Below are 12,682 nucleotides of genomic sequence, written 5' to 3'. Positions count from 1 at the left end.
GAGAGAATTAAGTGAATCAAGACTTGCGAAAATGCAAAAGTATTCAACATTCAACAGGGACGTAAAATAAAGACAGCAGTAAGGAAATGGCCCCCCCTTTTTTTTTTATTCGGATAAAACCTTAATCAGGCCTATAAAGGCGAGCATGTAATAGCGAGGCACAAAGTACCAAAGAGCATACAGGGCACACGAGATATTTCCCACTTTGTCGTTAAAACAATGGCCGTACACGTTTACCGAGCAATAAAGGGTCGTCATTCTATGTATCTTGAGGAAAATTGGATTTTCACGGGATGATGGTGAGTTCGTTTAAAACACTTCTCAAACTGTGCGGTACATAAAACTCAGTATTGTATCGACTCGAATGCTGAATCGCCCAGGGGACTTGGGCATATTTGCTACTCTCTTCCGTCTCTTCTCTTTTAATTACATAATGACACTTCATTCTATGGAAGCCTGCCATACAAGTTAATGACCTTGCAAGCTTGTATTATAATAATAATAATAATAATAATAATAATAATAATAATAATAATGGTCCCTCAATCAAAAACACCTTATTTCTGCACGACAAGAAAAGGTGAAATGTCCAACCTATTTTTGAAAAATCTAGCACTGCACCTACAACTGTCTTCAATAACTTTGTCCAAGCAAGTAAATAATACTATCATTTGTTAATTGCCTCAAGAAGATTCATGAAATGTATTTACAGACATAGTTTAGAGATGGCGTAGTTCTTCCATCCATGAAAATCAATGGTTAAGATGCAACAGGAACAACAAAAATCACAGAAATGCATATATGGTGTAAGAGATCCCTTCTAGTCTTTATTCCTCACAAATGACACATCTCTCCTTTCCTTCTCCTTCTCCCTTCCCCTAATCCCTGTTCTGAATTTCTTGATAACCTCCTCGATTCAAGGTTTATACTTAATAGAATTAATAAACAAAGTAAAAACAGATAATCATTGAAAAAAATATTTTAATTTCACTCCCATTATATTTCTAAGTTCAGTATCTCAGGTGAGCAATGCTTCACCTTTTTGACCTTCTGATTTTGAGACTAGACCCATTATCGATTCCCTATAAAGCTTTGGGGTGTAGGCTAACCTTGTGTATTTCAGATTCTTAGAATATCAAAATCCTCATAAAATTCAAAGAGAGTATTTTTTGGTTGTAGTGGTGATCCAGTTCCATACTCAAAATTCAAAAGAACAGCTCTCTCTCTCTCTCTCTCTCTCTCTCTCTCTCTCTCTCTCTCTCTCTCTCTCTCTCTCTCTCTCCAAATGGCAGGAGAAAAACCACGTAAACAGCAAGGAGGGGTAGTAAGTAACTCGCCCCCGAAAGAACCCCGCAACACGAAACACTGCTCCTTCACGCAAGAGCTCTCTAGTTCCATTAAGGAATACAATCATAGTAAAAACATTCACGGAGAAATGGGTGCTGAGAACTGGCTGCTATTTTAAAGCCAAAGCTCTTTTGTGTGCGCTGCACCCTACAGGTGTTAATGAACTCCTAATGGCCTAACGTTAAGATGTGGATAAAAAGTCGACTACAATTAAAAATCCGTAAGAAAAGACAAAGACGACATAGGCCTATGAAAAAAGCTTTCTCAGTCCAAGATGTTTTAAATTATTGCTTGTTCCTTTACTGATGTTCTTAGAGCAGTGATTAAATGATGAGCTATAGTGAGGGAAGTGTGCGTGCATTCCTCTGAGCTGGCGAGAGTGGTCAGGTGATGTAGCTAGTCGAGTCCTACTGGAAGGAGAAAGTTGAAGAGAACTCATTGCGATTGGCTGTGTTTCTGCCAGCTGTTTTGTGTATCCGAACGCGTGACGAACTCTTCCAGACATTTAGTCATTGAGTGTGAAGTGCGTATCAATATTTATAAGATAATTTCATTTCCGGTATGAGCCCCGAAACTTTAAGTTTCTATGAATTATAATGGGTTAGAAAGTAAATGAAATACAAATGAACCTGTTTAGAGAGAACAATCCCACTTGCCGATTTATTACTCCACGTACAACCCGTTAACCTAGCTTATTTTATATAACAGTAATAATTACATACGACAAGTCAGCAGATATTTTTGCCAGTATCCATACGAGGAGTCTGGTAAATAAATAATCATACAAATACGATGAAATAAATGAGCCTCATCTACAAACGTAAATTTCTTAGAGGCTCAGGCACTGCACCATTAACTTGTCATAAAAAAAGTAGTTCCGGAAAGTTGACAATTCCGACAATATTTGATTTCATCAGTACATACAGAACATAACCTTACGAATACATATAATAATACACACACACACACACACACACACACACACACACACATACATATATATATATATATATATATATATATATATATATATATATATATATATATATATATATATATATGCATGCATTAGTGAATATTTATTCAGCCTATGACGCAAACCCCTATCTCCTTACTTGTTACAATGAAAAAATATTAAAGGCTCTGATCATTAGAACTGTTTTTACAATCCAAAATGTGGATACATTCATGTGGCACAAGCCAAAACATCAAATTAATTCGCCGTTGGCACATTGGACTTACAGATCTTAGTATCCTGGTGGGAGGAACCATAGGACACAATAATGAACAAAAAAAAAAACCGACGGAGTGAGTCAGGAATGAGGAAACGAAAAAACTGCAAAGAGAAAAGAATTGTGTAACACGTTAAAAGCGTCCAACAACAACAGCGGAAAGAGAATACAATAGAGAGAAAAAGATAAGTCAAAATCCTCAGCATGGCAAACAAACAACAACAGGCATGTGTTCACCTGAACAAATAAATGTACTCCTTGTTTACCAATAGAACATGACAAGGGATGATTCGTTCCATTCTTTTTTTTAAATTTATGTGTCTATGTGCTATCTCAGATTTCCTTACACGCTCCATCACTGGAATAACATTGCACTCATTTCAGATGTGAACGAGAAGAAATATTTTACTGTGTTTGGAAGAAATTTTAGGAAATGTAGAATCTACTGGTCACTTTTACCAGATACATATGTAATTGTAATAGCCACAATGCCCTCTTAACTTCTCGAATTCTTCGCGCTTTTTTGGATATGCTTGTCACTGTAAAGCCGTAAGATCCAAGCGCAAGAAATTGAAGAGACTGTGATGCCCGGTCGCGCAGGTGGGCAACGTGACCTCCTTGCGATTATGGTGACGCAGGTTCGTTTCCCGCGACCAGGCATCACAGTCTCTTCAATTTCTTGCGCTTGGATCTTACGGCTTTGGAGTGACAAGCATATCCAAAAAAGCGCGAAGAATTCGAGAAATTAAGACGGCATTGTGGCTATTACAATTGCATTTTAGGAAATGTTTAACATCAAACTTCTCTAACCCGGGTGTGATTAACAGAACGGAACTTCAGAAAATGTTAAATTAGAAATAAAGTTCACGGTGTGGCAAGGATTACTATACATTAGATGTAGGCAATTATTCCAAAACGAGCTTGATGGCACATGCTATGCTGCGCTGGAATCTGGCGCTGCCCATCATGTCTCTCTTACCCTCCCGATCCCCTACCTACCCCACCCCCACCCGGGGCAGACAAACAGGTTTGCAAGAGGAGGGTGGATGTGTCATGTCTCCCCTACCCTCCCGATCCCCTACCTACCCTGCTCCCGCCCAGGGGGGACAAACAGGTTTGCAAGAGGAGGGTGGATGTGTGTGTCATATCTCCACTACCTACGGCGTCCCCACCCAGGGCGGACAAACAAGGAAGATCCACTAGGCTTTTATTATTATAGATTATACAAGAAAGATCCACTAGGCTTTTATTATTATAGATTATATTACACATGGAATCACAAAAAAATGTCATCAAAATCATACTTATTCTACTCTGCATACAAAATCACACTGATTATTAAGCGTCTAGAGACAACTAAGAGCTTGTTGGCGTGCTAAGCGCGCTGGAGCCCAGGGCTGCTGTCTCTTCTACACTCCCGATCCCCTACCTACACAATTCCCACCCGGGTCAGACAAACCGGTTTCCAGAGGGTGGGTGGCTGTGTCATGTCTCCCCTAATGTCACCCTGGGAAGGACAAACAAGATCAGACCCTCTCGGATTTTATTATAGATTACGTTACATATGGAAACACAAAAAATGTGATCAAAATCATAGGCTACTCATTCTACTCTGCACAAAAAATCACACTGATTTTTCAGCGTCTAGAGACAACAAATCAACTATTAAGAAACAATGTTACACAAACCAGCAGACATCAAAGCGCACCTAACAGTCATATTAAATAGCCTAAACACTCACGCAAGCCCATCTTCGGATAAAGTGAAGGGTCGAACGCAGTGCTAACCAGGATCGAGCTGACACCCCTTCCTTGTAAAATACCACGCTTGCTGAGGCATACAACAAACCTCAGCAGCCTCAAACAAGCGGCAGAGGATAAAACGGAATTGTGGAAACCAATTTCATTTGCAACAAGAAAGCTAGAGGTCGCGGTACATGAGATCTCATGGCAATGTCTCGACACTTGCTGCTTGCTGCAGACCTTAGGAGCCTGACGTGTAATGGGTCGCAATATGAACTGTCAGGATGAAACAGTAATAGCAGTAGTAGTAGTAGTAGCAGGAAGACAGTCTGCGTAACTATCCGCATACAATTACCTATTAGCATTTCACAAGAAGGCGTAGTCCTATGCCAGCATTCCCCTGACCGTAATGAATGCTTATCCGTCCTATCTCACCGCCGTAGGAATGTGCGCCTTTCCATCGTTTACTTCCTAATGATCAACTCCTCTAGTCGTCGTAAAGTCCAGTCTGACTTGTTCATGGCTGTTTATTTATTGCTTTGACATTTAACTATATTTCTTTGCTCTTGATTATTTTTCTATTTTTTACCATCTATAGTACTTGTGCTGCTGCCTTGTGGATGCTAACTCAGCAAGTTATTGGCCCACTTTGCTACCTCCATAGAAATGTAAGCACAACAACAACGTTAATTTTGACAACTTTTCAACGACAGGCATGCCAAGAGATTTCTTATGTATTCGAATTATGCTACACACTGTAGCCTTCATTTTTATTCTGGAAACAAAGTAAGCTCGAGGCAAAATATATTATTATTCTATGTATCACTGCACAAGAACACTGAGGGCCAGTGCCTCTATTCAAATGTTTATCATATATAATCCAATCCTGCCGCTCCTAACCTCTCATTCAAATATATTCAAGGTTGCTCATTATGTTCTGCCATTCTTCCATTTGGAAAAGAAAAAACTTATGCTAAAAAAAGGTAATACAACAAGAAAGTATCACCAGAACAATGAAAACCCCTCACACCTGTTCTTTCTGCCAACTGACATTGTCACCTTTAATTAATGAATGAGAGAAAGTTGAGCAGAGCAGCTCAGCCAGAGCCGTGGGAGGTATACTTCCTCTCTCCTTCTCTCTCTCTCTCTCTCTCTCTCTCTCTCTAAACCGATGTCATATTAAAGCTGAAAAAGGATAACTACACACTGTAACCAACTATCTACACTAACAAACACGCTAAAAAATCAAAACTACATTAAATGTAAAAGACCGCAAAAGAATCTTCTATTATATCCGAAAAAGTCCGATTTTAACAGGTCATATAACCTCACATCAAACGTGAGAGGAAAATCGAGTGAAGTTAAGCTGATTATCTCGGATGCGTACTTACAATCAATGATCTTGCGTATTTAGTGGAGAGGAAGGGTCATTACCAACTAAGGAATAGACACGTATATCTAAATTCAAGGGTGATATAATAAATTTCCCTATCTAGCACACAGCACCATAATCCCTTAAAGAGTACGGTGTCTTGAGATAGCCTCAGTCACTCTTTCTAATAAACACATACATACACATACATAACACACACACCAGCACATCTATACTAATTTACAACAAAAATAGGCAATATCTATGGTAGGAAGGGAACTATGCTCATAACTAAAAGACATCACATAACTACATACCAACTGATAAATAAGATACAAAATGCTGCGTCTACATTCCCTATAAGACTGGAAAGAAAATCACCCATAAGCAATGAAGACAAAAAGCAAGGGATATGCCCCATCACATATAACATATTCCCTACTTGTTTATCATTGCCATCTGTCTTCTACTGTACCTTTTCCTCTCCCATACAAGGAGACTTGCTTTGGGAAAATCTATAATCCGCAGATTACGCAGTTCAGTGAACTTTTCTTTCCGTCTACTGATAAGCTTTTGAATTCTCTACCTGTCTCCGTTCCTCCCTATCCTTATAACCTTTCTTTTTTTTCCCTTTCTTTGTGTCTCTGCTAGAAATGGGTATTATGGTACCCATCTCACCGGCCTTTGGGGATACTTTATATGAGTGCGTTCGCTTTTCAATAATAATAATAATAATAATAATAATAATAATAATAATAACCCATTAGCAATGAGGCAACTGGCAATTCGGCTCGATAATCACCTCCCAATAAACATGAGGTCGAAAAAGCCGGAAAGCAGGCACCAGTCTACCATTCACGTAAATAACAGTTCAGAAATAGTGTTGGCATTGTTCGCAGAGAGCAGATGAGATGTGGAAACCTATGGCCTATAAATCTACAGACAAAGCCCAAGGAGACATAAAACATGGGACATAATGCGACCTTGCGTTGTTTTTATAACATATTGTTCATTGGTATCATATCAATTTTACAGCCAAAGCACGAAAGTGATTATTTTCTTGGTATCCAAGAACATCCAAATGAGAGAGAGAGAGAGAGAGAGAGAGAGAGAGAGAGAGAGAGAGAGAGAGAGAGAGAGAGAGAGAGAGAGAGAGACTACCCCACTCAATAAAAATTTTTTAAATATATTAGTGAAATCGTTACATTTAAGCATAAGGATGGCAGGCAATTCACAACAAAGGTTCAAAACTATTTAATTCTTGTCAACTGCAGCCAGAGACAGAGACAATTACAAATTTCACTGAGAAAAAAAAATCTAGCAAAATTCTAAGAAAAAAAGGTAAACGAAATCATGTTGTACCTTAATGACTTTCAAGAAAAACCACGACGTTCGTAACACAGAGCAATATTTTCCTGCAACCTTACGCAACAACAATCGCGTAACATTGCATCGTATGCAAAGGCAACGAACAGCAACTCGCACGGCACTGATGTCATCACCAACTGGGAACTAGGAAAGCCTTGATCAGCAGCAATATTGGAATCATCCAACATTTCAAGATTGCGAGAAGATTAGCCCCAAAATCCAGTGCCCAGAAACTTGCAACGGAAACTGGGAGTCTAGTGAAAGCAGCAGCGACCAAATGCTATTAACCAGCACCAGCATGACGGAAACAATACATAAACAAAAGTGGTGCTTAAACACATAAGGAAATGATGTGACCGTTATTGAATAATGGGAGATTAGGAAAAACAGGGAGAGAAACGTGAAAGTTTTCAACCACAAACACTCACTCACGCCTAGCGTATCTCACAATATACAACCTATGACGATTCTAAAATCCGTTATTCTTCTACAAGACTTCAACGGTGTTCATAATCATTTTTACGCTACGGACATGGAACCCTACTCAAATGTGACATCAAGTCACGACACAGTCACTAATCTTGAAATTCCAGCGAGCCTACACTACCTCAAAGCGCCTTTAAAATGCCTTTCATCCTCGTAATACAAGGATCGACGGGGCAGAAACCAATGGCCTTATGTAGCGAGGTCTAAGAAAACAAGAACAGGATAAAATCAATCAAAACGTGTGGCTTCATCCCAGAGGAAAGCGGAAGCAGAGAGAGTCCCAAATTGCAACCCCGGGATTACTGGTATCTACCGGGTAAACGGGATGAGAGGTGGCATGGTGTTATTATTTGGAGATGAAAACGGACAGAACATAAAAGGTTACATAAAATTACTTCCTCAAACAACAAAATATACCCAGTCGTTTTACCCTATCTAACTTTTTCTGTGGACCTTGGTTTTACCAGCCCTCATATTACCCTAGAAAATAAATCAGTGAAACATTTTTAACCAGACAAAAACATGTGACCAAATGACATCACAAAGCCATTCCAACCCAAACCAATACTGTACATCTTGCTTTCTAAGTCACTTGGGAAGACACGTTTTAATCCCATCATGTCTTATTTCCTATTCCCTCATATTTATTTATCAACTTCTCTTGTAACTTGTCTCTCTCTGCATGCTGATTTCCCTTTGGAGCCATCTTGGGTTTATAGTTTGTTGACTCACTCCCTAAGGGGTTTCAGCTGAAGATTAAAGAAAAGAAGAAAGCAAACCAATAAGAAATAAGACCAAGAAATAAATCTTAACGATAGCCAAGCGGGTAAGCGAACGCCCACCCTTGGCCATCCGCACATCCTGACGAATGGTCGTTTGCATAGCAGAAAAGTAAGTAGCAAATAATGTAAATTAAATCTAATTATAATTAAAAGAACTGAAACGATGATATCACAAAAATAAGCCATACAATCCTAGCTAAATATTGCTATGTACATAACAATTATATTTAAACACTTTAAATCAACAAGTGAAGAGGTTTGAGTCATTTTCAAAAGGATGTAGTTCAAAATAAAATAAACTAGTCAATAAAGATAATCATTCAGAAAATAAGACTAAACAAACCTGAATTTTCTGACGCGAGAAACAGAAAAATTCAAACCCCTCAAAAAACTTTGTAATTCACCAAACCGTCAACACTAACAAAAGCAAAACTCACTCAATCCACTACGTAAGGTACAAACAAGACACAAAAAGCCCCACAAACCACCCCATGCCAACGAGGCCAAAGACGTGCAAACGGAGATAGCGATCGTAAGTACTCGGCGAAGTCTTGGCAAACCCACAACTATTACCAAATGAACGAAAAAAGTGACACGTCTAAGGCAACAATGAAGCAGGTAACCAGTGTCGATGACCTAATCCATTTTTGAACCATACAGACGATGCAAGCTTCATTTATAATTTTTCACAATATAAAAGAAAATGTCTTCGTGAAATGATACCCTGGAAGTACTTCACAGTGCAAGAAAATGTGGATGTAATGGTTCCTTGATAAAGTTCAAGCTAAAGAAACTAGATATAACAAAGACATGTTGATGTTTCAAGAGTAAGAAAATGGATAGCTAATCAAAATGCCTTTGTGATGCATTAAGATGTAATATTTCATATGATAATACATTAAATGCTTCATTGCGCAAAAGATACAAGAATATTGGATATAATAATGCCATGATGATGTTTTATAACTCAAAAGTAACATTTAACGAAGCTATACAGTAATAATACTAAACAACTCGAACTATTGGATATACGGTAATTGATGCCATGGTAATGCAGAAACCCTATAGACTAAAGCCATCATATAGTGTATTATATTGTACAAATAAATTATGTTGTACCACTTTCATGTGCTGGCCATAAAGATAATACAAATTAATTGATATTCCAAGCATATTATCGTATTCATTATTAGTACCACTATAACAAAAATTACAACTACCATTATTAATCACCTCTTGTTTTTATTATAATGGCTATTACTTTCCTTAAAATTATTCATTTTTTAGCAAAACCTATACTTTGCCAATTTTCTCCATTTCAGCACGCCTATCAGCGCGAGACTGAAGTGCACTGAGCTAATATTACAGCAGCTGGATCTTTATTTTCCTGTTGACAGACGTGCTTGTACATTAGTCAGTATACCTATCGTCTTTTCTATCTTTACCATACATATTCTAGAACAATTAAAAAGAGTAAATAAAGGGACAGGTAAGCATCAAACTTGGATAGTAGGCCTACTATGAACTCATCTCCTGAGAAAGAGTGTGTGCTTTCTTATTCTGTAGGTGACAGCCGTATGTTATCGCATTAATAAGCTGATTACGTTATACTGCAAATTTGTTGGAAAAGAAGTTATTTCTGTGAGGATTGCCAAAGCATTATTTCTCCCAATCATTTTCAAATACCTTCGGTATTCCAGTTTGGCAAGGGTAAAACACGGGGAAAATATAATGATAACATACATTTTTTATTTATCCTCACCCTCCACCGACGGTATCTGTAAATTCCCGATTGAGTGACTCATCCTTTTTCGTTGTCTTAAATAAAAAGCTTCCATACATGCCACGAAAGTTGTTAATTTTCGTCATAATATGCTTCAATATATGCCGAGATGACCTAGTCTCGCTTTGAAACAACTTTACTTTATGTTCCTACTGTAAATTATTTCAGTTAGTGAAGAGACGTCCTGCGGTTTAATCACAATCTATGATTTCATACAACTGAAGATTTATGTGTAGAAACGGCTGGAAGATATGGGAATTGTGTTAGGCCTTTTTATCTCATGGAACTCACCTTTCAGATGTCAAGGCATTTTCAATAGGCCTAACTTGACACAATGGACAAGACCCAAGTACAATTAATCAAACTGACTCTCAATAGCACATTGCGATACAGTCATTTATCACACAATATAACATTAATACATAATTCAGTAAGATGGCCTAAGAACTGATCAGAAGAAAATAAAGACTATTCAAAAACACTGATCGAGCAAAACAGTTCTAGCAAGTTCCAAACCTTATGATATACAAAAAATGTCCCCCGACCATAATAAAGGCGCAATATAACGGTAATTATAAATATAAACAAATACAGTCAGACAATGTGCCATCGTAAATAAATATTACTTTGGAAAGTCAGAACCCAGTATTATACAGCCTGTTCACCATGAGATATCTTGGCCATCGCCACCTGTTTGCTACATCTTGAACCCTGACCAAAGTATTTGTGGTTTAGAATTGTCAACGCATTGCTTATAAAAAACCGGAAAGCCTTTGTTTTCAAAACTATGAATACGGTGGCGAATGTATTAAATCATCTATATACTAGTGGGGCAAACTTATCACATACAATTAGGATGATATATTATGAACATAATCCTGTATATATCTGATGGTCGCTTTCTCGTATTGTAATTTGCATGATAAACGCGTTTAATAGTTATGAAAGCCATTTGAGGTAATTAATGCATAGCCAAGGTAAATGGTCAACTGATGGTTAAGTTTACATACGACAAAACAAACTTGTGCATGGCCTTGTCCTCTCAATTATAACTTTGTGGTTAATAAGGTGAATTACCAACTTAGCATAACTTATCTGGAGGAGGGGGCTTACACATGTAGCAGTGTAGGATTAACGAACACCTGCACTTATTTTCATGTAATGACCACAGACCACTGAAAATAATTTTTTTTTTATGGTTCTATACTGTCCTCGGCCTATGAAACTTTTAAGAAAACGATGTATTTTCCGTTATATTTTACAAAGCCTACAGGCCTAGACTACTGAAGTGATTGATACACAAACCATTTAGTCTATTATTCATATATATTACAAAAGTTTTTTACTTAGGCCTACACTACTTTTAGGTCAGCCGAATTTAGGTCTACAGACAAACTACCTTTCAGTGTTTTAGACTGAGCAATTTGAATTTTCCAAGCTTGTGTACTGTAGGTCTATTCGGTAACATAACGAAAAATTCCTTCCCGAAATGAAAATGAAGAGCTGTAAACTTTCGACAGCGGGGGAGCCAAAGTCTCGAGAAAACCTTCCAAGGTGAGACTTTTTTCATCAAACTTCAGAAACAGGTTTTCACTTGATGGTATTACTTACCTTTTGAACTAACGCTGTAACGGCAAAGAGACAGGCTATTATGGCCCTCCTTTTCCTGTTTCTATAATCCATGGCGTCAATATTTCGTCGGTAAACAACAATGAAGACGAAATGAACACGGTGAAAGGACACAAGACAATTTTAAGCAGAGAGAACCATTATCTATAACACTGAACACCCTTTTCTCTCCCCCGAACAAACACGATATTGGTCATTATTTTTCACAAATTTCTGCCATTGGCAACGACACGCGAGACATTTTCAACCATTGATGGCGTGAGTAAGATTTTCAAACCATCCACAATATAACAAGCACGTTGCTATCTCAATTCTCTGGTCATACCGCCAGGTAACGTTCGGACGAAAACACCGCGCGCAGATGTCCTCACACAACGACTACCACAGGTGAACTGAGTCAGTGAGACTGAGAGGAGCAGCTGCGAGCCTTCGACTCGCTCGACTTTGCCAAAAGGTGAATTCTCCTCCCATTCCCTTGCCTCCTTCCTCCCTGTCACTCCCAACCCCAACAAACAAGGAAAGCTCTCCCTCCTTCACAAACTAGAAAAGATCTCCCCCCCCCACACACACACATTAGACATCCCATTCCCATTACCTGCCTTTACTAATCTTGATATTTGAAATCTACCCATTCACGGACATAAGCGATGACTCTTAATAAGCCTAGGGTGAATACGGGCTAGCAATGTATAAAAAATGTTATGCGAACAGTTATGCATATATCACATTGATACTTATTTCATTAGCTAAAGGAAAATAAGTGTGCACAAAATATGGCATTGTTATAAATATATGAAAATGCAAATAACTGCATGGCTCCATATAATCATTCGAGGGAGATTTCAGTGAAATGATCAGCACTTTTTTTTTTTTTTTACAAAATTCTGTAAAACTGGGAGAAAAAACAATCCGGTGAATTGTTGTACTGGACGTTTTCAAGT

At 38.1% G+C, this 12,682-nt stretch overlaps 1 protein-coding gene across 2 annotated transcripts in view; it reads right to left on the bottom strand.

The window, feature by feature from the left end:
- LOC136844907 (tyrosine-protein phosphatase 10D-like) overlaps positions 1-12,255 on the bottom strand; it is a 273,677-nt gene extending 261,422 nt beyond the window's left edge. For both annotated transcript variants that reach the window (XR_010855005.1, XM_067114230.1), the window contains exon 1: positions 11,724-12,255. Coding sequence is in view for 1 of the 2 variants with exons in the window: in XM_067114230.1 (XP_066970331.1) it covers positions 11,724-11,795 (72 nt within the window). In the remaining variant the exon portion in view is untranslated. The remainder of the gene's footprint in view (positions 1-11,723) is intronic.
- Positions 12,256-12,682: the final 427 nt, after the last annotated feature.

Source organism: Macrobrachium rosenbergii, chromosome 13 (genome assembly GCF_040412425.1).
Source record: "Macrobrachium rosenbergii isolate ZJJX-2024 chromosome 13, ASM4041242v1, whole genome shotgun sequence".
In the NCBI taxonomy this organism is placed as follows: domain Eukaryota; kingdom Metazoa; phylum Arthropoda; class Malacostraca; order Decapoda; family Palaemonidae; genus Macrobrachium; species Macrobrachium rosenbergii.
Note: the sequence above shows the minus strand (reverse complement) of the source record. Positions and strands in the feature narration are given on the sequence as shown.